We start from the raw sequence: 27,755 nt of genomic DNA on the forward strand, positions 1-27,755 counted from the left end.
GGAACACTGAAAATCATCTAATCCAAACTGACTTTCACAAAAGAAATAATTAAGCCAAGAAAAACAAGATAACTCCTTTAGTCATTTGGTGGCAGAATGGAGAGCACTCAGGTCTCCATCCTGCAAGCTATGTGTTCGTTACCAATATAGCAAGAATACTAGAGTCTGGCCACACCTTGGGATTCCAATAGGAACTCAGCTCTTCCTGATCATGGATCTTCTGTACTTGCTCTGTCTGAAAATGTAGAAAGTTGATGTAGTAACCTCATGGCAGCTGGGGCAGGTAAAGAGCTGCATAGGAAATAAATAAACACATCTGGTCAAGTTCAAGGTCTATGCAACCATCCAGGAGTTCTCATTTCAAAACAAACTCAACCTTGTAGGTTCAGGCTCTCCCCACCCCAACAGAAATGTAACTTCCTGCTTCTAAGAAGCAAGACTTATAAAGTGGCTCAGAAGAGTCTGCAGACATCAAATAGTTCTTACAAAATAGCGTTTTGATGAGTTAAGTGTAAATGAATCAGAAACATAAGGATTACATTTCCCCCAAGCACACATGGGTTTCAAAATTGAGGGGAAATGTAGCCTGCTAACAGCACGCGGGCTTTCACCAAACCCAAAGCGTCCGTGGGGATGGTGGGGGCAGAGAAGAAAGGGAAGCCCAGCCCCCAAATAGTTTTAGATCTGGTGCCAAATTCAAAAATGCTGTTGGGCTTGCCCTCTGCCAGTAATAAAACTGCTGGCCACCCAGAAAGGCTATGGGGAGGAGAAAGGAGATTGCTTTTCCCACTGGCCCCTAGTCCTCAGTAACTCCTCAGAGCTGCTCAATCACCAGCTGTCACTGGGTCCCTGTGCTGGACTGGCTGGCCCCAACTTGGCCTCGATTTTCACACTATACTGCATGCCTTGTTTACATCCAACTGTATCTGGTGTTTTGGCTTCCAGAGCCCTTGGCGATCATGCAGCTTGTCAAGAGCCTCTGTTCTATAATCAAGTGACCTGTCTATCACCAGCAAAGTGTTTGGGGAAATTGTCACATACCTCTTTCAGTTGCCTTCAGAAAAAAAATGAGTGTCCCTTGGGAATGCTTTCCTCTCTTTTACTTTAATGCTATCCAGGTGTGGACTTTCCCCCAAAATGGTACATATACTCCATTCAGATCTCAGCATGACACAAATAACCAATAAAATCACAAGATGCCTGTTATGCCAGGATCTTAAGCTCAGAATCTTTTATAATTTCCACATTGTCTCTCCATTCTTCCCCTTATGTTTTATTTCACTGCACCAAGAAAGTTCATTTCAATTGGTGGTAAAAGATAATTAAAACAAAATAACAAAGGCCTTGGCTGCAAACTGTTAGTTTTATTAAATTTGCTACTGGGCTTTAAATTGGTAGCAGGGCAAAGCTTTGGACGATTGTATCAAAGGCTGCTGGAATTAAGCAGTTGTGTGTATATATATTTGCTCTTTTCTGGGTCTTCCATGGAGTTAAAAGCAGCTTTGTCAATATGAAAAGAATGAGTTTTGCATTACCTGTGTCAGAAAGTCTATCTTAGTTCCATTGGGAAGGAATCCAAATCCTCAGTACGGTCTCAGATCTTGACATCGCTTTCTTCACTTGTTGAACTCAGATCATGCACTGGAGGCCACAGTGGTTATTGCAAGGAATAAGATGATACCTATTGAAAAACAAAACTATGAATCTTTCTTAGCAATAGGACCTCAGTCACTTGTATAGAAAGAATGATGTCTTCCAAGTGCCTGGACTGGAGAGAGGAGGAAGGATGGATGGAGAGGGATTCTTGATCTATGCAAAGGATGGATTTTGACTCAATACCCCAACTACCATTAGCACACCTAAATTTTGAGTTTGACAGGTGCAGGTAAGGAAGAATTAAGGGCAGTCACTGCATCAATTCTGCTCTTATTTCAATGGATTTCCTACTATGATTGGAGGTCCCCCTTTTGATTCTATAATCTGGCTTGACCATTGTAGTAAAAGTTTTCTTGTCTTGTGGCTAATTTGAAGGTTCAGTCTAAATAAACTGTTCTTTATCTTAAAAATTTTACCTATGCCTTGTTCTATATCATTCTTACTGCTTAAAACACCACAGTCAATATTTATGTCTTCTGATATTCTCCCTCTATGTACTATTTCAAACTATTAATTTACTTAGTAGATACTTCTGGAAAACTGTTATGTCCCAGATGCTGTGCTGGAAACTGAGATATAATGTGACCTGTGTCTTCAGCAAGTAAATAGATATCCAATATGATGGATAGAAATTGGTTGGTTTTATTAAATAAAGTACAAGGAACTAAGGATTTATACCAAGAAACCAACTCAGTGTAGATGCCAAGAAGGAATTCTATACAGTCCTCTCACGCTTTGAAGTCAATGACAGTATCTTCATTTTGTGTAATTTGTCCTCCCTAGACTGCAAGTTTTCTAGTTCAGTGAGGACAAACTAAACAGACAGAACTGAATTGTCCAAAATCACAGCAAAGTTAATGAAAGAATCATGGCCACTCTTTGTGACAGTTGATCCAGGACCAATTGCTTGGCCTGCTTTTTATGATACTCCTTCCAAAGAGAGTACTTTGTACCAAATGTTTAACAACTATCCTACCACCAAAGTCACTAATAAAAAAGTAGAACAAAACATCTCCCAACCTAAAGTAGAAATAGAACTTTCCTTTAATTCTTCATAGTGTTAAACATTGGAATTAAAAACTTTATGGCAATTATCTATGAAAATCTTGAGTGTATGTAATTTTACTGAGTGTTAAGAAAGACATTCTTTTAGTAGACTACTCAGAGCTTAACCATCACTCCATGACGTATGGCATGCTATTGGAGGCTTTACCTCTCTTTAAATAAAGCAGGGTATGAAAATACCTATAATAATGTCAAACTTACATCCTCTATTCAATAGACAACATTGCTTCTCTCCACAAGCCAGCTGTCTGAATTCACACCAAAGAAAACCATTGTCAACTCATTGCCAGGAAAAACAAGTCTCTTGTTCTTTTGACTTAACTTCTGACCTTTCTGCAGTCACTTGAGCACGGAACACTTCTTTGTAAGAGCTCATCTAGGAGGCTCTCCTCTTCAGCCCAGACAATAGTCACCTCCTTCAGTAAACTCTGAACTTATTATAGGAGGCTAAATGTGTCCATTTTAATATTTTCCCTTCTAAGGAACACCTTAAAGATAGCACCACTTTTGTTTGTTTGGTTGGTTGGTTTGGTTATTTATTTATTTATTTATTTATTTATTTATTTAGAGACAGATGTTCACTGTATAGCCCTTGTCCCAGCTCCATAATCTAGACTGGCATACTTACTTCTACCTCCCAAGGCATGGTGTTAAAAGGATATTTTACCACCTCCCACCACATTTTATTCACTTTGTATCCCAGGAATGAAAGATATCCTAGGATGACTAAAGGAATGGCATGTGGATAGATGAGTAGATAAACTAATGAAATGGTACCTATATATTGTTCAGGATGTGAAAAAAGAAAGTAGCTAGCTAGATTGACTTCTGTGTACTGATGAACCTTACAGATTAAATTGTGTTATAAATAATGATCTTATAGTACATTCTACATTTCTATGCATTAAAAGATAGATATAAAGGTGTTTACAGGGTTATGATCAGATATTTTATTTTTAAAGTAAGTAATTTTCCATAACACTTTAATTTATATTAAATAGTAGGTAATATAATATGGATCAATAGTCAACCAAAATATGTCCCAGAAAATGTCAGCCCTCACTCTAAAGGATGAGGCCAGGCTTCATGGTAGAATAAACCCTATGTTCAAGTATCAATAACATAAAAAAATCACTCTACCAAACCCCCAAAACATTAGGGTTGCATTTACTTTCTTATACATATCTACATAAAATATAAAATAGATGTCATTCTGTATAGCAGATCTCTAAAGCATTTAGAGCCATAAAGGGGAACATGGACTCTCTTTGAATGTTATCTCCTGAGCTGTATTTTCCTTCAATCTATGGCTCACTATTGTATGTTTATCCAAGAAGTCAGCTAGAATATATGACCAAGTTAGTGGTCCTAGAATCCAACTGTTTGGCTCATATCTTACCTTTAAATTATTATCTCTTCATTTCAGAGAGATTATTGAAATATCCTTAGCCTCAACTTAAAAATACAAAGCACATGAAGATTTGGTGGTAACCTAGAAGGTTATTATCTACAAAAAGATATTTATTCTTTTAAATATAACCGTTTGGTAAATTATTATTTTTATTTTACAAATAAAATATATTTTACAAATATAGATATTTAGAATTTACTATATGCATGAGACAAATAAAAGTCAACAAATATTAAGGAATTACCATTTTATAGAAGACGATTTTTATGTTTATTTTTACTATATGATTCCTGTTAGGATACAAATAAAGAACTAACTAAATAAAGACTATAAAACTTTCAATTGAAATTTATGACTAATGATCAATAATTTTATGTAAGATATTATGAAAGAGAATTCAATAATGTATTCACATCCACAAACTCATAGAAACACACATACTGAGTCAAAGCTGAATTATTCTAGCATTACAGATTACTTTAATATTAGATCATCTGCTATTATAATCCAAATTACTAAATTAACATACTGAAATATACATACATTAGATACATATATATGCAGAAAAAGGATGCTTAATGGGGAAATGCTCTCTTACCATATGCTAGGCTAAGTCCAATCTTTAGTACTTGAAAAAAAAAGTATCAAAGGAGATAAGTAAAAAAAGCTATCTTTTGTCTTCTGGTAAGACTACAATGACAACATATTATTGGAATTAATGAAATAGTCTATGATTACTTCTAAACATGTTTTAATTATATCTTAATTATTTTATCATCTCTAGAGAATTGGAATACATGTGTGGATAGAGTACAATTAATTATAGCATCGATATATAAAATATCTGTTAGGAATGTATTCCTATAAACAAAGTCAACATAATTTTTGTCAAAAGAGCTTTACATTGTTACATGAAAGAATACTCAAATATATGAAATGATAAGTTATGTGACTTAAGGGGATGATTTAAATCAGAAACATGCTCTTTCCCCTCAAATACAGCTATATATTCAATGAAATCGTGATAAAACTCCCACTAGACATTGAAAACAGAGAATCTTATAATTCAATAAAAGGACAAACAGATTCATAACATAAATCAAGATTTTTATGTAGACACATAAACTAAGATAAATTTCTTCTGACAATATGACAGAAAACTTAGATTTCAGTGCTGGGGAAATTGTTCAGTAAGTAATGTGTTTTGTGTGCAAATATGAAGACCTTGGATCAAAACTTCTGAACTCATATATAAGCCAGCATGGCAGTATGCCCCTTTCAACCCAGAACTAAGGAGACAGAAGCAGGAAAATTGTAGCAGTTAGCTGAATAGTCATTCTGGATAAAATAGCCAGCTTCAAGTTCAATGATGATTTCTCTCTGAAAAACTAAGGAGGAGAAGCAATTGAGAAATATCATATGAGACTATGCTCTGACCTCTACAGGCAAGCACATGCAGGAATGGTTATATATACAGATGCACTCCCACAATATAAATAAATAAATAGATAAATAAATAAATATAAAGTCCAGTGCAATCATACATACGTTTAAAAAGAAAACTATCTGCTAATTAAAAGTAAGTAGAGAGCTAGGAGAGACAGTTCAGTGGTTAAGGACAACTATTTGCAGAGGACCTGAAATCGAATTCGATTCACAGGATCTATGTTGAGCAGTTCACAACCACCAGTAACTCCAGCTCCAAGGATTCAATGTCTACATCTGGAGTCTGTGAGCATCTGCACTCAGTCGTGTGTGTGTGTGTGTGTGTGTGTATAGTTACCAACAAACACATAGGCAGATAATGTAAAATAAATTAAATATTTTAAAATAATTAAAGAAGCTCTTTTATGATATTGGAACACAAATCATAAGAGAAATAAAACTTACTATTCAACAAAATAGCATAAACACAGTGCAACATAGGAGTAAGGTACCTAGAAATGGCATTTTCAATGTTGTAAGTGATAAATAATTCTTATGCAATACATACAAACACACTACACATTAATACTGAAAACCAGATTTGAAAAGGCACTAAGATGAACAGACCATACATGGAGCTAGAAATGTATGAGGCCAACAATTATATAAAAAGATACTCAGACGTATTAGTAATTAAGCAACAACAAAATAATACAATAATTAAATATAATTTAATAACCGGTCGATTGGCAAAAAACTAAATGTTTGGCAGAATTGAGTTCTGGCAAAGACCAAGGCAATGGGAAGTCTGTTGGTAGGCTTGCTAATTGGTGCAACCATTTGGGAAAACAATTTGGCAACATGTAATAAGTTTGAAAACACAAGTACTCGCTGCCTAATAATGCTATTGTTTGGTGTATTTCTTTCAGAAAAGTCTTGTTCTGTGTCCACAGGAATGTGGACACAATTGTTTAAAGCAACATTTGCTGAAAATATCAAACAAAAATATTAAAGAATAATGATATTAAAAGAATAAACCTAGGTCCTCATTATATAGAGAGTGGCTAATGAAAGTGTGACTAGCTTGTTGACTAATACACTTATTGTGGCAAAAATAATGGACATAATCTCCTTGTACCAGTGAGGATATTCTCAATGCAATGCAGATGGAGAAAAAGCTACACAATGATAGAAATAGCATTAAAACCTCTGATACATAAACAAATACACATGTGCAAAAGTATAGAAATGATATAAAGCAAATGTATATAGAAATAAACTATTGCCCAGTGTGACAATTTGATAAAAATGAAGAGAAAGTCTGTATACATTTGTCGCACACCTCACCCCAATTTCTGTATAATTGAAATATCTTCTAATTAAAAGAGCTGTAAGGGTTTCTATGAGGTCTCTGGCACTTCTTCTCAGGACTAAAAAGTGATTGTTTCCTTCCTTTCCTGTTCTTGGCTCCCAGCTGGTATCTGAAGTGCCCAGGCATTACCCTCTGATTCTTACCCCCAGGCTGGACCAGGATGTTTGGGATCTTCCTGAGCCAGAGGCAGCCTAGGTGGTCTCACCATCCTATCTTCCTGCTCAGACAGTCTGGGTGGTAGATTTTGACCTACACCCATTCTTACTGCAGAGTTTTCACTGTAGTGGCAGATTCTAACCTGTGTAATAGTCCACGCCAGGAAGACAGAAGTACACATTCCTCATTAAGTTGGAACTATACATTAGAGACCTGAGCATCATATTTCTCCTAAATTCTCTTTCATAGATTTATAAATGGAGGTTCAAAGAAGTATGGGCTTCTCACAGCACTGGGTCAGTAACAGTATTTAAAAAAGAAGTGTGTCTTTTGATTTCTAGATCTTTCCAACTGGACTTCATCTGTAAACTCTTTTAGCTTGCAAGTTCTGTCTTTTGATTCCCTGTCTGCTGTGTTTTCCACTATAGAGCAGCAGGAAGCTTCTGTGACTGTAATAAACACTGCCTTGGAATGTGGTTATACAGAATGGGTTTAAGTTTCTACCCATGGCAAAAATCTATAAGCAGGCAGCTCGTTCTGTCTTTACTGTGTTAGTCTCTTCACCTGAGAAGTGGAATGATGATGATGATGATGATGATGATGATGATGATGATGATGATAACAATTGCTCAAGGAATGTTTGTTTTAATTGAAACTGTGCCCACAAATTATAACATACTATATCTGGCAAGTAAAAAACAAATAGAAACTATAGTTATGGTTGTTTTTCTAAAAGGAAGAGTTTTAAAGAAAATATATTCAGCTTGAAAATAGAGATCTTGAGACACTATTGAGGCACGAATGCTATTATATGATAACAATTGGATATTGATGAAGAACGATCAAGGGCTTTGGAAGTTTCCTGAAAGAAACAAAGTAGGGTGTTATTATACAGTAAATTGGGTCTCCCTTTGATTCCTCCTCCAGTACTGACAGACCCGACACCAATGTCCTGCTTTTAGACCAGCTGAGGAGCAGATTCTAACTTCCACCAAACCAGCAAAGTCCTCAGCACTCATCAGTTTGTCTCAAAATGAAAACAATCTAAGTTTGCAAGAACAACCTTTGTTTGGCACTAATTTTGGCTACCTTAAAGGGAAAAAATGTAGCTTTAACACGGGAGATTCATAATTGTTTTAGTAACAATTATAACTAGCAATTTTCAACTCCTTCACCTTTACATTGAAGGGATGATTAGAGTTTCTTGTGTTCCTGTTTAGGAACTTAGGATATTGGCCCCTGACTCTGAAAACTGTTATTAGGCTTCAACGGGTGATCCAGGAGCCACACACAGACAGTTGAGAAAAGAGCTCTGGACTTCTCTTTCATAAGTACTATGCATGTTGATCCTAGGTGGGTCACTGGATAGATGTTATTAGAAGACAATTTTTACCTCAGGACAGAAGAACTTGATTTGTAAGATTCTCAGAAGCTGTGGTGAGTTGCCTTGAAATAAACTGAGGTGTGTGGCACTGAGATCTTTCCACTACCTAAATGATGCTGGCCAAGGAAGGCAGAATGTGTAAGGTGCTCCCATACCAAAGGTAGATGGGATATTTATAAATTCACCTCACCAGGGTTATATATATTATCTGACTCTTCATCTCCCCCATGAAAGAGTCTATAGCACAACTCCAGTGACTGAAACTGTTGCTAGTTAACCATTGATTAATGAGTAGCATTTTCTAGGTATTCGTTATGAGCTAAGGGTACTGTCTATGTTCTCCCATTTAAGCTGTAGGAAAATGCTGTCAGTATGGCTTTAGAGTTAATTTGAAATGGGCTCAGAGTAATCGTAAAGAATGCCATGTGGCTTCATGGATAAAAGTGGTAAAGGCAGAACCCAAAAACATGTTTACTTACCTGCTGGTTGGTGATTGCCAAGACATAGGAGGAACATGGCAAATAGAAACTATAAGTAAAGCCAAGGTAGCGCTTAGAAAGAAAACATCCACAACAGATTAGCCCATCACATTAAATATTTCAGCTACAAATCATTTGTCATGTCGCACCCAACAACTTGAGAAGCACTGTTCATTTTGGCAAGCCTTTTTACAGAAGAGCCCCATCTGTTCAGACAATGAATATAAATCCTCTGGGGCCCACGATGTCACCTGAAGCCAATTTCTTATTTTATTCCAAAACATTGCCTTACTTGCAGTGTATATCCATATCTTAGAAAGGATTGAAAGAGCTGAAGGGGCTGGCAACCTCATAAGAACAACAGGCACTCCCAGGGACTAAACCACTAACCAAAGACTATACATGGACTGACCCATGGCTCCAACTGCATATGTAGCAAAGGATGGCATTGTTGGGTACCAATGGGAGGAGGAGTCCTTGGTCCTGCCAAGGTTGGACCCCCAGTGTAGGGGATTGTCGGGAAGATGGGACAGGAAGGGGAAAGTGGATGGGGAGGGGAACACCCTTACAGAAGAAGTGGAGGGTGATGGGATAGGGGTCTTATGTCTGGGAAACCAAGAAAGGAAATAACATTTGAAATGTAAATTAAAAAATCCAAAGAAGAAAGAAAGGAAGGGAGAAAGAGAGAAAAAGAAAGAAAGAAAGAAAGAAAGAAAGAAAGAAAGAAAGAAAGAAAGAAAGGAAGGAAGGAAGGAAGGAGGAAAGAAAGAAAGAAAGAAAGAAAGAGAGAGAAAGAAAGAAAGAAAGAAAGAAAGAAAGAAAGAAAGAAAGAAAGAAAGAACTGACTTTATAGTAGAATTCATGTATATTCGTAGACTTTCACTCACTGTCTCCCTTCTCTTCCTGTACTTGTGGGAGAGTCACTCATTAGTCAAGGCATAGATAAAGAGTCAACAAAATGAGTATTCTGATAATGTCATTCTGGAAGTCTTCAACACATCCATCATTTATCTATTCAATATCCCAAAATATCTTTGCATTATCTCCCAGGATGTGCATCACCAGATCTGCAAAGAAGTTTGGTTTGTCCTCAACATCAGTAACTGCTTCACTGCTACTCAAACAAACTCCCTTTGGAGATGATGAGTCTACTATTTTCATCAAGGGATTTTTTTTTCTTCATAAGAACGGTTCATTGCTCATAAAGTCTATCATTACATTGAGTGTCAGGAAATCTTCCCTGTTCATTGTTCATGCACCTGTTGTCTTATTGGCCTTGTCCAAACATCTCTGCCTTTCACAGCAGCTGAAATAACAGATGGGCAAGAAATCTTGAAATTTCTTGACATCTTTTTTCTGTTTATGAAACTTTCCTCCTTTCACCCTGGGATGTCCTCATTAACCTTTTGTGTCCCTACCCCCATGGTACAATTTTTTATGATAAAATAATTAACATATAAGTCAATGCATATGAAGACTCACATGTTCTTTTTAAAACAGTCTATCATGAAAGATGAGTGGAAATTTGGTCATGTAGAATTGACACAAACATGCTTTTGTATTAGAGGATAATTGGCAGTAGCCATGTTCCTAGGTGAGGAAGTCTGGACAGGCCCTGGAAGTCTTCAGCCAGAGTGGAGATGCAGTTTTGGCATGTTGCAAATCTGGCAGTTACCAGCATCCAGAATTGTTATTCCAGAACAGGACCCCTCTCTCCAAGAGATGTGGTTATTGGGCAGGCCTATGGAGATAAAGGAAGAAGAATATAATGTACTACTTGATAGCATACAATTGAAAACAATTGGCTTAACATCTCTATGCTTCAGATTCATCATCTATAAAAACAACATAAAAATATGAGTACCCATGTAAGGTTGTTTTGATTCTCAAATAAGAAAATTTATAGCAAGTGCATAGCCCAGGGTCAAGATTTAATTAATGAATGCTACTGTTATTTAAATAAAGAGTAATAATCATAGACAAGAATGAGTGGAGAGTAGGAGAGTCTCAATAATGCAGTGTAAAGGAAAAGGCTTTCTCATGTGCAGTGGTGTTCCTGCACAGGTCTTTAATGTGAGGAAATGGTCAGATAATACTCAGAGGATCAGATATGCTACTTCCACCTCCTTTTGCTTATCCAATCTTGTACCAGGATTTCTGCTTCCCATAAGCTCTCATTGTATAGATTTCATACTCTCTGGTATTCTTCCCTCCCAAACCACAATTCTGGATTCCTGTGAGGTTCAAAATCAAAAGCATTTGAACTGAGAACAGGACCCCGGTGAAGGAATCAGAGAAAGAACTGGAAGAGCTTGAAGGGGCTCGAGACCCCTTATGAACAACAATGCCAAGCAACCAGAGCTTCCAGGGACTAAGCCACTACCTAAAGACTATACATGGACTGACCCTGGACTCTGACCTCATAGGTAGCAATGAATATCCTAGTAAGAGCACCAGTGGAAGGGGAAGCCCTGGGTCCTGCTAAGACTGAACCCCCAGTGAACTAGTCTATGGGGGGAGGGCGGCAATGGGGGGAGGATGGGGAGGGGAACACCCATAAAGAAGGGGAGGGGGAGGGGTTAGGGGGATGTTGGCCTGTAAACCGGGAAAGGGAATAACACTCGAAATGTAAATAAGAAATACTCAAGTTAAAAAAAAAACAAAATAAAAAAATAAAAAATAAAAAATAAAAAGAAGATACCAACTCAAAAAAAAAAAATCAAAAGCATTTAGTACTATGCACAGTTATACTTCTGGTAAAGGTTTTTTTTTTATTTTTGTACATTATAATATAGTCCACTGTGCTTAGCAAAGTAGCTTAACCTACTGTATAATATAGATTGTCAGATAACCAAATGTACCAATGGTTTAAAAAATAAAAATAAGCAAGGCTTAAAGAGCATACTCAAAGGAATCCGAACTCCATCTCTGCTGATCAGCCCCTAGCACTGTATTTGTTTTAACTAACAGATTTCTCTGCACTTTCCAGGGATCTGAAACTTGGCAATGTGTACCAGTACCGGATTATCACCATATCAGGAAACGAAGAGAGTGAGCCCTCACCTGCTGCCATATACACCCATGGAAGTGGGTACTGTGGTGATGGCGTTATTCAAAAGTAAGTAGACCCATCTAACTTAAGAGGAAATGTTAATTAGGTCAAGATGCTTGAATAGGAGATCTTAGGAGATGTCCCACAATTCATAAGCCCCGAGGCACCAGTAATCTCTAATAACCCATCAGTTGGTCGGTACTCCATTTGCTGACCTTGGAAGACAAACCAATGACTGTGTTTTGGGGTCACACACATTTCTCAAGTATATATGATTTAACCAGAGGCACTATTATGCAATTGCTACCACCTACTCTCAATCTTGGTCATTCGCTTTGAGGCACTAGAGGATTACACTACTCTTTTCTGTGACTATTCAGTCAATCGGTTACCTGCACACAGTTCATCTAGGTTAAAACACTTTTCAGCGCACTGGTGAGTTGGTTTAGTGGTTAAGAATGTCTGCTTTTGGGCTGGAGAGATGGCTCAGCGGTTAAGAGCACTGACTGCTCTTCCTGAGGTCCTGAGTTCAACTCCAGGCAACCACATGGTGACCTACAACCATCTATAATGAGATCTTACTCCCTCTTCTGCTGTGTCTGAAGACAGCTACAGTGTACTACTCATACACATAAAATAAATAATTCTTAAAAAATAATGTATGTGTGCTTTTCTTGTAGAGGACCAGAGTATCACAACTGTCTGTACTTCCTGCTTCAGGGAACCAGACACCTCTGACTTCTGCAGGTATCTGCACTCATAGTTTCATATCCACACAGAGACACATATACACATAAATTTTAAAGTCTGAGGACTAGAGAGCAGTGTCTCCAGAGTTAAGAGTCCTGCCTGCACTTGCAGAAAACCCAAGTTCAATTTCCAGCACCTACATAGTGGTTCACGATCATCAATAACTCCAGTTCTAGGGGATCTGGCACCCACTGCTGAACTCTGTGAGCACTATGCATGCACATGGTGTATATCCATACACGCGGGCAAAACATGCATACATACAAATAAACAACTCTAGAAACCATAAATCTTAAAAATATTTCTTTAAGCCAGGCATGGCGGCACACAGCTTTAATCCCAGCCCTCGAGAGGCAGAGGCAGGTGAATCCGAGTCACCAATTCAGGATTGTCAATTCAGCAACAAGCCAAAGGCTCACAAATATTATGAAGTATTGTAACATACAATATTGAAACCATCAGCACTAAACAGTATTCTAGAATGAGTAGTGTCTGGAGATGAATACACTGAAAATGAGTGAATCAAGACGTGTAAAGTTTTCAGCACAACTCAGATTTATGGTTGCAAAATATCAAGCTGTATGCAAAAAGGAAACAGATCTTATAGGATGTTCAGTCCATTCATTGCTGGTCCTTGAGGGCAGGATATACACATGTGAAAACAAGAGCAAGAAGTCATCAAGCTTCACCCTCAACTTCTGATTTGTTTTTCTTCTAAGATATGCACGAAACAATTAGATGCTGGCAGAAAAGTGTAGGTTTTCTTTTTCCTATAGAAATGAAGATCAGACTAATCATCGTTCCAAATTAAGTTTCTTATTGCTCCCATTGCCAGTGTGCTTGTTTGCAAGTGACACTATCACTAAGACCTCAACAATTGACAGGTTTAGTCTCATGCCTTATGTGTGTGATGGCAAAACATGCTATTGGCAAATTCCTTCATTAAATGGCACTGTTGGGTGTCATATAATATGTTTGCAACGTGGGACTGCAATTGCAATTCCTGTTGGGGGATGGGTGGTGTGAAGACAGCATTTGCTTCAGGGCTGGAGGAAAGCACTGATGTGCAGCCTGTGAATTAGTGTGTGGCACATATACAAAAAAGAAGTGCCCGATGTCTATGCCTTGTGTTTGTCACTCACAATAATGCTCTAGGGAAGAGCAGTTCGATTTGTTACTGGTGATTGTGTGGGAGGTGATGGAAACCTCTGAATTTGAAAGAAAGGAGGATCTAGACTACATTTATTTCTTTTATTTGCTAGGTTTGCAAGGTAAAAGCAGCTTATAGTCAAAAGTCTACTCACAAAGCCATAGGTATTTGGTGGCAATATGCTGTCCTTTGTAAGGTTTATTTCTGTTGTATGCATATGTGTGTGTTCGTGAGTGTGTATGTCTGTGTATCTGTGTCTGTGGGTCTGTGTGTCTGTATGTCTGTGTATTTGTGTCTGTGTCTGTGTCTGTGTGTACCACATGCTTGTGTGGTACCTGCAGAGAGTCCCTAATAAAGTGGCAGACAACTTAGAGCTAGAGACACTTGTAAGCTGCCTGATATGGATGCTGAGAAATGAACCTGAGTCCTGGGTCAGAGGAGCAAGTGCTGTTAGCTATTGAGCCATCCCTCCAACTACAGCAGTACGCTTTCCGACTGTGATTAGCACTAAGAGAAATACAGGTTGTAATACGATCAGATGGAACCCAGACAATTCTGTCTTTTCGGTTGACTAGGTAAAAGGGTTGTAATATGCACAAGAGTCTCCTGACCAACACTGAAATATATCAGCAATTCTCGGAAAGGTGATAATTCACAATTTCAAAATCAAAAGTAACGTATTTAGGACTGTCAGTCTGGCTCGGTTAGAATAGTTCTTACCTAGCATGCTTGAAGCCTTATGTTAGATAGATAAGTCCAGCATGGTGGCACATAGCTGACCTGCCCTGGAGTGGTAGAAGAAGGAAGATCAGAAATTCAAATTCATCTTCAGATACATGGTCCCATATTATGCTCATTGGGCAAAATAGAGTTTTTACCTTTTTTTGTTTGTTTGTTTGTTTGTTTTACATTAGGAAGCAGTTTCGCTTCTGAATTAAAAGCTGAGCTAAGATTTGTGTCTTTAGGGTTAACAATGTGGTCCAGCAGATAAAGGTAGTCACCAGATAAAACTAGTAATCCTAACTTTGATCCTCAGAACCTACATAAAAAGAGGACAGAATCAACTCCAGTAAAACACATAAATAACAACAACAGTAACAAAAATTTCAGACCTGTGCTTTCTCCATGTTTTTATTATTAAAGTTAATTATTTGATAGAAAAGAATTTGCAATCAATTTATATTATTTCAGAGAGGAAGAGATATTCAAATTTTTCCTTAATACTCTTAAAGTATTATTCTTGCCATTTTAAAATAAAAATAAGTGATATTTACATAAAAACAGATTTAGGGCAATAATTGCTTGTATAATTTCCTCTTACTTACTGGAAACGCACATATCAAGGATATATATTTGTGCCCTGAGACATCTGTACTGCGTGCCATTTCCAAATAGACTTATCATACTAATATCGAAGATACAAGAATTTTTAAGTCTTGAATTGTGGTACAAATAAGCTGGTAACTAAGATTTGAGATTGCTGAAAAATGAACCTGAGTCCTCTGTCAGAGTAGCAAGTGCATCAAGCCATCCCTCCATCAACAGCAGTACACTTTCTGATTGTGATTTAGCACTGTGAGAAATATATGGACATGGGTTATAAAGGCCCATCCTCTGAAGGTGAAATCCATGATATATTGCGTGAATTAATATCAGTATTTTAAAAATCCAGTAACAGAACATGAAGACATTCCAAGTGCAACAAAGTAGAGAAAGAAGGGCCAGTCATGAGTCTCTCCTCCTCCAAGGCATTAGCTCCAAAGCTCTGAAAAGTCTATGTATGATGAAACGTTGGACTGAGCCTAAAGCTTAGGAAGTAAGTGTCCCATTGTCGACTAGTCTCCAGATTGTATAGTATATCTAGGGTTCCCACAAAACACTGCGGTCATTCCTAAGAACCTATAATTGTAACTTTGAATTTTCTAATTTGTAACTGTTATAGTTAGTGTTTGTATTATTATGAACAGCCACCATGACCTTGGCAACTGTTATAAAGGAATACATTTCATTAGAGCTGGCTTATAATATGGAGATTTAGTTACTTGCCATGGTAGGAAACATGGTGGCCAGCCAATAGCCATGGGGCTAGAGAGGTAGCTGAGAATTCTACATCTGCACCAGCAGGCAGCAAGAAGAGAGAAAATGAGTCTGACTTGAACAACTGAAACCCAAATCCTATCCCACAGTGACATACTTCCTTCAACATGGCCTAATCTCTCTCAGATATCACTATTTCCTAATGGCCACACGTTCAAATATGTTAGCTTATGGGGGCCACAATCACAAGGTGTTTATTCATATTTGGAGCCTTAATTTATAGCTTGGTCTAACTGTCTTATAGTTATATACAGCTGCGAACAATGTAAGACTTTTTAGTGATCAAAAAGGAGCAGCAGCAGCAGCACTAACCTAATTGTATACACAATTTAGTTCTTATTTTTAAAATATGTTTACTTAGACACAGAACCCTGCATAGATATTTGGCTTACCTTTTGTAAAATGGAGAAGCTACTCATACATGTCTTATTGAAAATTGAATCTACCTAACGAGTGTTCTAGCAAAAAAGGTGGAAGGAGAAAATACGTTTGCCCAAGTTGTTTTATGATCCCCACAACAGCACCTCAGCACATATGCACTCACACACTAAATAAATGAATGAGTTCTTTTAAGACAGAGAGAATAGATACAGCACTCACAGAAACCCTTAATGGGTCAGCACTCTGGTGTGAATGGTCAATAGTAATAGATAGTTTTTTCCCATTTTTTACACTGTTGGGATAGAAAGTCTGGTTAGATATGATAGTAACACTGTATGTGAACATTTACCAAGCTTCTACCACACATGAGTCCCTACAATATATTATGATATCCTTGTGTCCTCTCCACAATATTCTGTGATTGGGGCTATTATGATAATTTATAGTAACATAATTTGCAAAACAAAATCTAAAGTTCTTTTCTTAAGCATTCACACCTATTAAGAATTAGAACCAATATTTATACTAAGGACTTTATTCTCATCTGGATTCGTCTCTTCATTTTAGTATGAGAAGAGAAGGCTACAAAATTAGTCAGTAGAGAGGTGGCTACATGCCATGTCCCTCATCCCAGGAACTGGACACTGGGCTGCTAAGATAACGGAGAATCTATCTCCTCCTTTGGTATCTCACAGCCTGCTTGCTACAAGCACTCCAGTATTAGGGGAAAGCAGTCAGTTTGACAAGTTCTGTGATAGATGAAGCAAGATGTCTGCGAACGCAGAGAAGGACGCCTACATACTTCAGTCTGAAAGGTCAAAGGAGGTTTCTCAGAACCCAGAACCACTCTAATGATAGCCCCACCATGACTCAAGATATTTGTGGTGACCCTAACATTTTGCTTAAACCAATACAATGCACTGTTTGGGTGGTGATGGAAGGTAATTGGAAATACTCTTCATGGCTTAGGGAACCAGTCCAGACTGGGGGTGGAGTGCGGCAGGGGAGGGGATGTCTCTGGAGGTTCAGGGGATGTCTCCATACACAACCCATGGAAAATCTAAGAAGCTGAAGGTCATTGTTGATTTCAAGCCTGTGAGATTCTCTGGCAGAGAATGCTGAGGACAGCTAAGAGTACAAACCTCTTAGCTCATGGTTGTGCTGACAGGAGAGAACTTGGGTGGCTCCTTGGAGGTTGATGCAACAGCCTAGGGCATCTGAAGAATTGATTGCTGGGTCCTATCCTGCTATTCTGACACCTCCTAAAGACAACAAACATTGCCTGGTGTTAATTGCCCCTGGTAAAAGGAAAAGTCTGAGACCTGTTCCATGGCCAGTTTTGAAAGAGAACTGTCCTTTTCTCATGAAAACACCACAAAAGCTACTGCAATCTGATTTCATAAACCTATACCTTTTGCTCGTTTCATTTTGCTGAGACACTAGACTGAAGTCAGGGAAACTGGAACAAGATCTCACAAAGCTCCATGATCCCTGTGAGTGTTTTCACTTGTCTAGCCTCTGTTCTGAAACTGACCTGGGCTTTCCCCCTGTTGTATCTGTTGTGCAGAGACCAAGGGGAAGAATGTGATGATATGAATAAGGTCAACGGGGATGGCTGCTCCCTTTTCTGCAAGCAAGAAGTTTCCTTCAACTGCATTGGTGAGTCTTTGCTATGTCTTTGGCTGATGGGCCCATTATAATAATAACAAGTATGACCAAATGAAATTCACTCATTTTGATTGCACATCTATTGAGCATCTCCTATGGGCCACACACTGTCATAAGCATTAAGAAATACAGAAGTGAAAAACAAAGTAAGTCAAAGGCAAACATTACTGTCCTCAAAAACTCATGCCCTCGTTGATGATGGCAGTGACAGGTGACATGTTTTATCATTCTTTACCTTACACTCATTATTGGTTTTCTTCACACCGACTGCCCAGAATGGCTAGTGCCATGGTAGTTCATGTTTAAGCCTTGACTTCTTTAGAGGAGAGAAATATCAAGAGTTGAGGCAATTACAAAGTATTTCCAGAGTCAGACTGATCAGAAGAGGCTCATTCTTAAAGAATGACTTAACCTTGATTTTGAGTGATTCTCAAGTCGATGCTCATCATCCTATACTACACAAACAAGCTCTGCCTGGGGATCTACCTGCTGCGTTGGTCCTTGTTTCAGACCCAAACTGCACAGTCTCTGGGATTTACAACACAGGACAAATAACAGGCCAGTCGTGCTTAGAAAGCAAACCTCCTTTTCCCACCTTTACCAAACCCTGTGGGAAATGCGTTTTTCTCTGCCTTCTCAAGGAGTCTGGCCTATCTTGTTGTTTCAGCCCCACTTGGGAGGCCCTGTCCAGCCTCAGGGCTGGTAAACAGACAGGGTGTGGGGGCAGGGATGGAATTTTGAGCTGGCCCAGATGAGATCATGCTTCCTTTAAGATGCAAATCGATACCTGAAGATCAAAGGTCTTCTGGCTAATCCCTTGGGCTGGAGGTGAAAACTAATCACAATTCATTTGCAAGTACAAAGGACAGAGGTGCTCTATCTGAAAGGGGAATGGGCAGCGACAGAGGGGATGAAAACCGTGGTGGGAGGATTTCTCCCTGAAAGTCGGTTTTCCAGGAGGACTACAGGGAAAGAGATGTCATCGCATCTTTGCATCTGTAATACATTAAAGCGCTGGGCTTAGACAGTGTTCCTCCTGGTAGCCTGAGCTGCAGGAGGGTAAAAGTATGCTTCACTTACTGTTTATTCCATTCTGAACACATTTATGGGGCACCTACTATTTATCTTCTGCACCAAATAGGATCGGAGCAACAAAACAGAGATGCTATGCAATTGCATGTGCTAAAAAAAAAAAAAAAAAAAAGGAAGAACGTGGAAGTGGCAGTTTCTAGGTAAAATTCTGCCATTGTTGTTGTTGTTGTTGTTGTTGTTATTGTTATTGTTATTGCAGAAGATTTTGCCCCAAGCTGAGAGTTGAGTGTTAAACATCATAAAAGTCTGATTACTAACTAGCTGAGTGGTATGGCAGCAGGAAACATTAATTAAAATTAAAAAAAATAAAGCTCTAGATGCAGTGCTGAGCACCTGTGTAAAGTTGGCCAGGTTTGGATTTAAGTTCAACTCCTTTAAATGGAAATGAGTAGATGATCTGAGACCTTGCCCGTCTGCTGTGTGATTTCCCCTGTGTGCAGATGAATTCTTCATTACTGGAAACACTGCTTGAACTCATCGCCTTCGCCAGCCGTTCACCTAAGTAAAATAGGTTAAGTATTCTTTTGTATAGTGATCCCAAGCTACACAAAAGAATACTTACCTATTTTACTTAGGTGAATGAGGCATGCCACTTTAGACCTTCTTGGATGTAGGTTCTGGTGAAGGTGGAATGTGGGGGACATGGACCTTCTAAAATGGATGCTTTGGGTCTGTCAGTCCTGTACTGTATTGTTTTAAGATTATTCAGCCATACACAATAACAAAAAAAAAGATATTTTCAGGAAAGCATCAGCAAGCTGCAGTCCACGGACTGTATTATATTTGTATGTTTGAGGTACCACAGCCACATGTGCTCCTATGTCTGACAGCTTTCTTAACACATTGGAGTCTACTGGGTGAAGCAAAGGTTCTATGTCTCAGAGAAACCAAAATGCTATCTGTCCCTTAACTATAAAAATTTTCACTTGCTAATCTGTGCATCAGAGGTATTTGACTCTTTGGAAGGTTTTTTTGTTTTTTGTTTGTTTTTATGTCTGGTGCAGAGACAAATGGAAATTGGGATGTTATTCTCCACTTATTACAAAATGAACTGAATTTTAAATATACAGTGATAAAACTGAAAGACTTTTCTAAAATAGCACTGAGTGGTAGTTCTAGAATCAACTTCCCTTGCTTGTTTGGCCTCATTTTTCTCTCTACTCAGATTAAAACAAATGCTCAGGATTATATGTTTTCAAAATGTTCTCTGTAATGTTTGTGAAGAAAAGGGTGTTGTTGAGGAGTTAAGACTTGGTGCTTCCTAACTCCATTGTACAAATATTCTTTACTAGGTTCAAAGTGATCCATTGGTGGCAGAATTTGATGATCATCTTTTGTATGTCAGTCATATTTCTAAACTATTATTCCCCAGACACCTTTCTTATGGATAACTATTTTACCAAAAATAGAAAGGAATGTTTGTAGTAGACGATAAACAAAGTTAAGCTGTATTTAAACCAAGAGCCTGGCTGAGTGTGATGGCACACACCTTTAATCCTAGCCCTTGAGAGGCAGAGACAGATGATCTTCATGAGTTCAAAGACAGCCTGCTCTACAAAGCAAGTTCCAGGACAGCCAGGGTTGTTACACAGAGAAACCTTGTCTGAAACAAAGACACAAACAAGCAAACAAACAAACAAGCAAAGCAGCCAGAGTCTGACTGTGTAATTACTGTGGAAAGTCGCTTGCTGAAACGTCACTTAATCTTTCATGTTCTAAAGAGCTTTGATGGTGAATAGAGACTTTACTATTAGGAAGCAATTCTTGTTCTAATTGAATGGAAATGGAATACATCGATTGAAGTAAAGGAAGGCTTTCTCTTTCCTTCATGCATTGAGTTTTATCTGTGCTAGAGAAAAGACATCAACTGTACCCTTGATTGGTCAATTGGAATTTCATGAGACTTACAGAGATACAGGCATTCCGGGAGGACTGGAACTCATTCTAAGATACCAGAGACTGCATTCCAACACAAACTCCAAAGCTTGATTCTGAAAAATATTCTAAGAAAAACAGCTCAAGTACAGACAGAAAAAAATTTCACACCCTGTCCCCCAATAGCTTCAATGACTCAGAGAAGGTGGACTGGAGCAAGGTGAGGGGCTGAGGGGTGAGGGCAGGTGTTTGTCGAAGTGGGCATTCTTATCATTATATGTGTCCAGAATGGTGGCCAAGAAAACGGTCCTCAGTGAAACTAACTTTCGTTCACACCACAGCTTAGACATGTGATATTGACCACGATTTGGTACTCTTATCCAGAAAATGTAAAAGATCTATAATCTTTTGTAATGTAAAAGGCAGATATCTATCAATATTTTGAAATGTTATTTCTGAATCCTAGATTTGCGGAGTCAAGATAATTGTTCCAGTAAAGTGGAGCCCAATCCTCATTAGAGCTTTAGAGCATATCCAATCATCTTCCCCAAGTTACTCTGCAGTTAGTGCTCCTTCTAGGCTTACCTTCTACCCCAGAAGACAACCAACACACAAATTGGATTCTCAAGCTATATTGAACCTATTTTGATGACCATTCATGAAATGACAGTATCCAAAGTACTAGAGTCAGCATCACAGCTGAGGAAAATAGAACAGTGTGTTATTTCTTACTGAGTTTAGTACCTGGGCCAGAGCTTCTGCCTGAAATTCCCCTTGAGGGAGTGCAGTTTCTCTTCTCCAGCCCTGCGAGAGAACCTTTTATCACTGAGTGTTTCAGATAGATGGTTTATTTTGTTGAAGCTAACCAAAACTGGTTTCTACTGATTATACATTAAATTCCTAACTGAGAACTATCCTCATAAGATAGAAGGAAGTTTAGTAGCATTTCCTGAAGCTCCACTTACCTCTCTCATATAAATGTGGGGAGTTGGGACACTGTGGAAAATGAAGTATCGAGCACAGCAGTCCTTTATGGAGCAGCACAATACTAAATGGGGAGACCCAAATTGTGCAGTTTTATTTAATATGAGTCTATATGTGATTCTTAGCCCAGATATGAGATCTGAGATTAATTGTAATATCTCAACTGGCCCAAGGTTCCAAAAGTATGGTGTTCCCTCCAAAATGAATACAGGACCCTGCTTTTTCTACTCCAGAACTTTTGCCACTAGAAACGTTTTTCTTATTTCCTTCCTTCCTTCCTTCCTTCCTTCCTAACTTCCTTCCTCCCTTCCTTCCTTCCTTCCTTCCTTCCTTCCTTCCTTCCTTCCTTCCTTCCTTCTGCTTTTCTGATCCTACCTCTTCCCTAATCTATGTCTTGCTCTTAGTTCTTGTCATTGTCGTCCCCCCCGCCCCCGCCCCGCTCCTCCTCCTCTTCCTTTGCTTTCTTTGCCACCCTTGTCATCACAGAGCATTTAGAAGGCTGTTTTCTCTGGGCCAATAACAGCAGTGTGAGGGTGGGTGACAGATTTATGGGGGCATTCCCCTTCACTTTTCAGAAGCCCACACATCCGGAAGTATTCCCAAGGTGCCAATGTGTTATTGTGCAACACTCTGGTGACTTCCCTTCCCCACTTTCCCACCCCCAGAGCCTTAGTCTCCCAGCACATAATAAGTTTCTTATTAAAATAAACACCGCCCACAAGACCTCTTGAGTAATGGCGACTGCATTCCCCTTTGCAATGTGGAAATTATCTTGTCCTATAACACACACCAGGCCTGGGGTTTCCTTTAGAAACCACGGTATCAGTGAAGTGATAACTCCCCCAGCAGGCGCTGGCTGGAGGCATTGTTCAGAAGCTATGGGGATTCCTCTCTAAGGCACTGAGTCAGAAATGGCAGACAGGCTGCTGATAAAAGCTGAAGGAGGGAAGGTAATGGCCAAATTAGTCAGACAGAATGTGCAGGATCCCCCAAAGGGCTTGTAGTTAATCATATATCTTGAGCCAAAGCTGGAAACATGCTAATTTCAGAGAAGACATTTAAACCCTTGCAGAAGATGCAATTCTGGGTGTCTTTATGTCCCACACTGTGCTTCACAGTAGTCCTGGATAGTTCAGTTTTTGTCCAGGTTTAGTGGTAGACCTTTTTACAGTTTAGCATCTTGGGTCTTGGTTTCTCCCTTTGTGAAAGACTCTTTTGGTTTTTAATACTGAGCATCTTTCATGGCTGGCTTGAGGTGATTCATACTTTACTTGATGCTGATATATGGTCAAGAAACAAATTACTAGAGGTTTCCTCATCATATCTCCCAGGACTACAGCCACCCCCCACTGTGTATCTCTCTTTTTCTCCCAGCTCCTCTCCCCCAGCAACTTTCAACATCACTTTGTCTCCTATCCCTGACAGAGCATCTCCACCCCTGTGTTCCAGCCAGGGCCAATAACTCAATTAGCACTCCCTAAAGCCCAGCACCCTCCCTCTCTCTGAGGTAGATATGCAGTAAGGGGCAGAAGATCAATCTGCCTTGCCACCAGTTGTTGGGAGGGCAGGGGGTCACCTAGCCTATGGCCCCTCTGTCAGACTGTCCTGGCCTGACTGAACCAAGGCGAGAAAGGAAAACAAGAAGAAGAATCGTTGTGTCTTCTCAGTGGATATGCCTAAGAGAGTTTAGAACAACAATGACTAAAAAACAAAACAGTATTTTAGGCTAGAGAAGAGGGAGGCAGGGCCTCTGCTGGGAGTTGCATTCACTATTATTTTTCTTCTTAACAGTACTTTCTGTGTAACCGTAATGGAAAACGCACCTCTCACCTTAGGAAAAAAATAATTTAAGGAAAAAAAAATCAAACATTCCTGATTGCCCAAATTCACTTAGAGTTCCCTCTGAGATATATATATATATATATATATATATATATATATATATATTCCATTACAGGACTTTCTGGAAAACAATGCTTTCTTTGGCTTAAAGATGGGCCTTTATAACAGAAAGTAAAAATAAAGTTAAAAAGAGGAAGAGATGGGGATGGCAATAATGGTGATAGAGCCAGGATAGGCACAGCAGAAGCTGAGCACCCGATGACGTCTTAGGTACCAACATAGCATCTGGCTGAAAATGCTGATGCACAGGCTTTAAACCTGTGCCTCAGTTTTCGTCAGCAAAGTATTTCAGTTACCATTGTTACCACTTACAGTTATAAAAAGCAAATGCACTAAGTGATCTGTAGCAGGTAGTTCACCATGAGTTTCATCCCCAAAGCACTACAAATGGAGAAGGGTTCATTTATGATCTGCATTAAAATAGTGACACTTGGTAATTTTAAATGAGTATACATTATTTTCTTTCATTTCTACTGGCAAGATTCATTAAAAAGTTTTACCAATACTCCCAGCAACTCTCAAACATTAGTAAAGTCATCACCCAGTTTGGTAGAGGATAAAACTGTGACTCTGAGATGTTATGTATACTTCCCAAGGTTGTACTAGATTAGGAGAAGTGGAATTCGCAGCAGGAAGCCTCATTAGGCAAGGATCCATTTGTTAGATGCCCAATTCCACCAGTATTAGGCTAAGAAATGTTCTGAAAAGTAGGATATCATTCAACCTTCCAGAGTAGTCATACAGATCTTGCTGACCAGAAAATAGAGACACTGAGACGGGATTGAGCGAATTATAGAAAGTCATCTCACCAGGTAGGTCAGAGAAGAATTAAAATAACAAAGATTGTGTCCCATACCTGGATAAAGTCTTGAATGAGCAGGAGAGCATTGCCTGGTTTATTTCTGTTTGTGACCATTGAGTCCCAGGAAGAAGGGAAGTGAACATACATATCCAGCTTGTACCTTTGCCATGCCATGATTATGACTGCTAAGAAACACTATCAAAAGCAAACAAAGCAAAACTCAGCCATGGGACCCTCAGTTCTCAAGCCTTCTCTTTTCATAATTACATTAGCCAAATTGCTTTCTAACATTTAACATAGAGAGAAAATATGACTCAGTGGGATCCCATTGTCCTAGCTACATTGGGGATCTTGGAGCCTGAGGTTGCTATCTGGGTAGCCATGGGTACTTCTCTCCTGCCTCCCAGGATCAGTTTTCTCCTCTGGGAACTAGACACCATTTGCAAGTTCATAATACTGTTGAGTACCAAGGATAATTCAGTGCAGCTCTTAGGCTCCTTTTCTTCCTGCCCATGAATCTCAGAATTGACTAATGCAGAAGCAGATGGTGCATCTGTGGCAGGACTGGTTCTGATCCTGACTGTTGGACCATTGGATCCTAATACCAAGAGGCTGTGGTTGGTATCTTTTTTCCAAGTCACTAGGTCTTCCCACACACATTAGCATCAAGTGTCGAGGATGGGTTAGATGAACCCCAAGGGCCTTTGGAGTCTAACTTCTAGGATTAAAATCCTGGGTTGTTATTGTTTTAAAACTGTGCAGTTTTGAAAGAAGGACTCCAGGAGGAGAAAGGAATTCTTTTCACCCCAAAGGTCAAAAAGGGTCACAGAGGACACAAAAGAGCAGGAAAAGGAGGCAATGGGGCGGAAGGCTGACGTGTGGGCAGGACCAAAGATCTGAGTCTTCAACGGGGAGGTCTGAGGAATAAATTCAAATACTCCAGTCAGTATTCCTTAGGATCAAGCTTGCCTATCTGCCACAGACTAAGGCCCACTACCCTCTTTGCAAACCAGAGGGGGGGTTACCCCACAAAGAAGCAGAGCTGAAGTGAAAAGAAACAGGAGGCCTCTGACACCAGCAGGGAAGAACTCTAGCCCTTAGCCCTGGGTCAGCTTCCTGACTCTCAGGAAGGGGTCAGGATCAGGGAACCCACTTGCAGCTCTCTTAAAAGTAAGGAATAGAGACCATACTTTGATGTGTGCCTTTGAAGGGTGGCCAGAGTCCTGGTATGTGAATCAGGACCTTTAAGAGTTCTTTACAGAACTGAAAGTGACCAGAAATTCATCTGCCCTGAAGTGCATCTGTAAACTTACAGTTTAGTAATCTTGAAGAGGAAAGAAATCTCTAGAACTGGTATCAAGACCTTTATCTGGGTTGAGGCTCTCTTCTGTTGCTTTGAGTCCGTGTTGAGTTGGAATAGATACTTAATATTCATGACCTGTGATCTCCACTTGAAGGGACTGCCCTGGGGGAAATTGAAATCTTAAGCAAGTGAGGGAGATAGTTCTAATTGTGTCTTCCTTTTCTTTTTTTGGAGAAAAGGTAATGTGCTTAAAATAAAATGATGGATGGACAGTCACGGTGATACGCGAACTTCACTGTGTTAAAAAGAAAAAAATAAGAAAAGGGCAAATGCTTGCTTGCACTCAGACCCAGGCTGAAAGCAGTGCCAAGTGCTTTGTGCATCACCTTTCCTTGTGTCTCTTCCTACTGATTGTGTCTCCTGAGTGCCATGCTCCCTGCTTGTTTCAAGGAAGCAGCAGCATGCAAAGAAGGCTGTCGGTTGGAGTAGGGAAGCTGGAAAATGCCCCTAATATTTGATTACAGAGTCACTGGATGGTTGGAAAAAAAATAAAACCAACAAGTGTTTTACCTGGAGAGATCAAGAAGGACTTCTTAAAAACAAACTGATGAGACTTTAAGTTCTAAAGGAAGATAGACATGTTAGAAGCCATAAGGTAGGATGGCAGTCAAGACTGTGAGAAGCTCAGATGATATAATGATCAAGGCAGGGAAGAGCTTTTGCAGTGAAAGGAGGGGTTAGTATGGTGGATTACAAGGAAAGCTGAGGATGTAGCATTGAAGGCCGAGGTTCTTCAAGGCTTGTCAGTACTGTGGTCACACAGCCTGAAGGAAGAAGAAGGTGACTCATATGTGTCCTCCTTACAGTGAGCTTGTGCATTCTTTCACAGACTGAGATCAGCAAATTGCTGCCTATGGCCAAAGCCAACCGGCTGCCTGTTGTGGCAAATAAAGTCCTATTGAAATACATTGAAGCCCCTCTGCTAATATACTGTCGCTACAAAGGAGGAATGTAGTGATTCAATAGAAGCTCTGTATTGTTTGCAAAGTCATATAGTTACTTTCTATCACTGTGCTGAAGACATTCTTCATAGCTAACTGCTATATGGGAAGAAAAATAACAATAGGCTGGTACAGGAGGATAACGGAGAGGGGAAAGAGGAAGAGGAAGACAAAAAGAGAGACAACGGAAGAGGGACAGAGGGACAGAGAAAGGGATTCTTTCACCCACACCCTGTAACACTGGTGCCCCACATTTCTGTTTACACATTTGTTCCTTCTCCCTTGACAAAGAAACACTTCTGTGCTTCCATAGCCAGCTCTAGCCAGTCACTCTCTGATACAGTTAAGCATGTGTTATTTTGTGTCTGGAAGCAATGGCCACCAGAGCCCATATGGCTTCTCGTCTTAAAGGATCAGACAGCACCTGTCCCCGACCCCACCTGTGGACGGTCCAACACTTTTGGCCCAGTAAATCACATTGAGGTGTCTCTTTTCAGACCCACAGTGACCCTGGCAGCCAAGGTCACTTGCTGACCTCTTTCTAGATGACACAGAAAAGCTCCCAAATGTATGAACCATTCAGGGGAAAGTAACCCCTACTCAGTAAATATCTGTGGAGTTGAGAAATGACCACAAGGGGATCTGCTTCACTGAAAATTTAAGAGACTTCAGAAGCCTTCCATGAGAATGTCAGGCCTTCTAATTGGACCTGTCTTTCTCACCCTCCCTGATAATAGTTATAATAATACA

The 27,755-nt window shown here is 39.4% G+C and overlaps 1 protein-coding gene across 1 annotated transcript in view; it reads left to right on the top strand.

The window, feature by feature from the left end:
- The window catches only part of Pappa (pappalysin 1), a 230,363-nt gene that overhangs the window by 93,168 nt on the left and 109,440 nt on the right, over positions 1-27,755 (top strand). The window contains 2 exon segments of the mRNA NM_001401319.1: positions 11,938-12,066; positions 17,946-18,037. Of these exon segments, the coding sequence (NP_001388248.1) occupies positions 11,938-12,066; positions 17,946-18,037 (221 nt within the window).

This window comes from Rattus norvegicus, chromosome 5 (genome assembly GCF_021556685.1).
Source record: "Rattus norvegicus strain SHRSP/BbbUtx chromosome 5, alternate assembly SHRSP_T2T, whole genome shotgun sequence".
Taxonomy (NCBI): domain Eukaryota; kingdom Metazoa; phylum Chordata; class Mammalia; order Rodentia; family Muridae; genus Rattus; species Rattus norvegicus.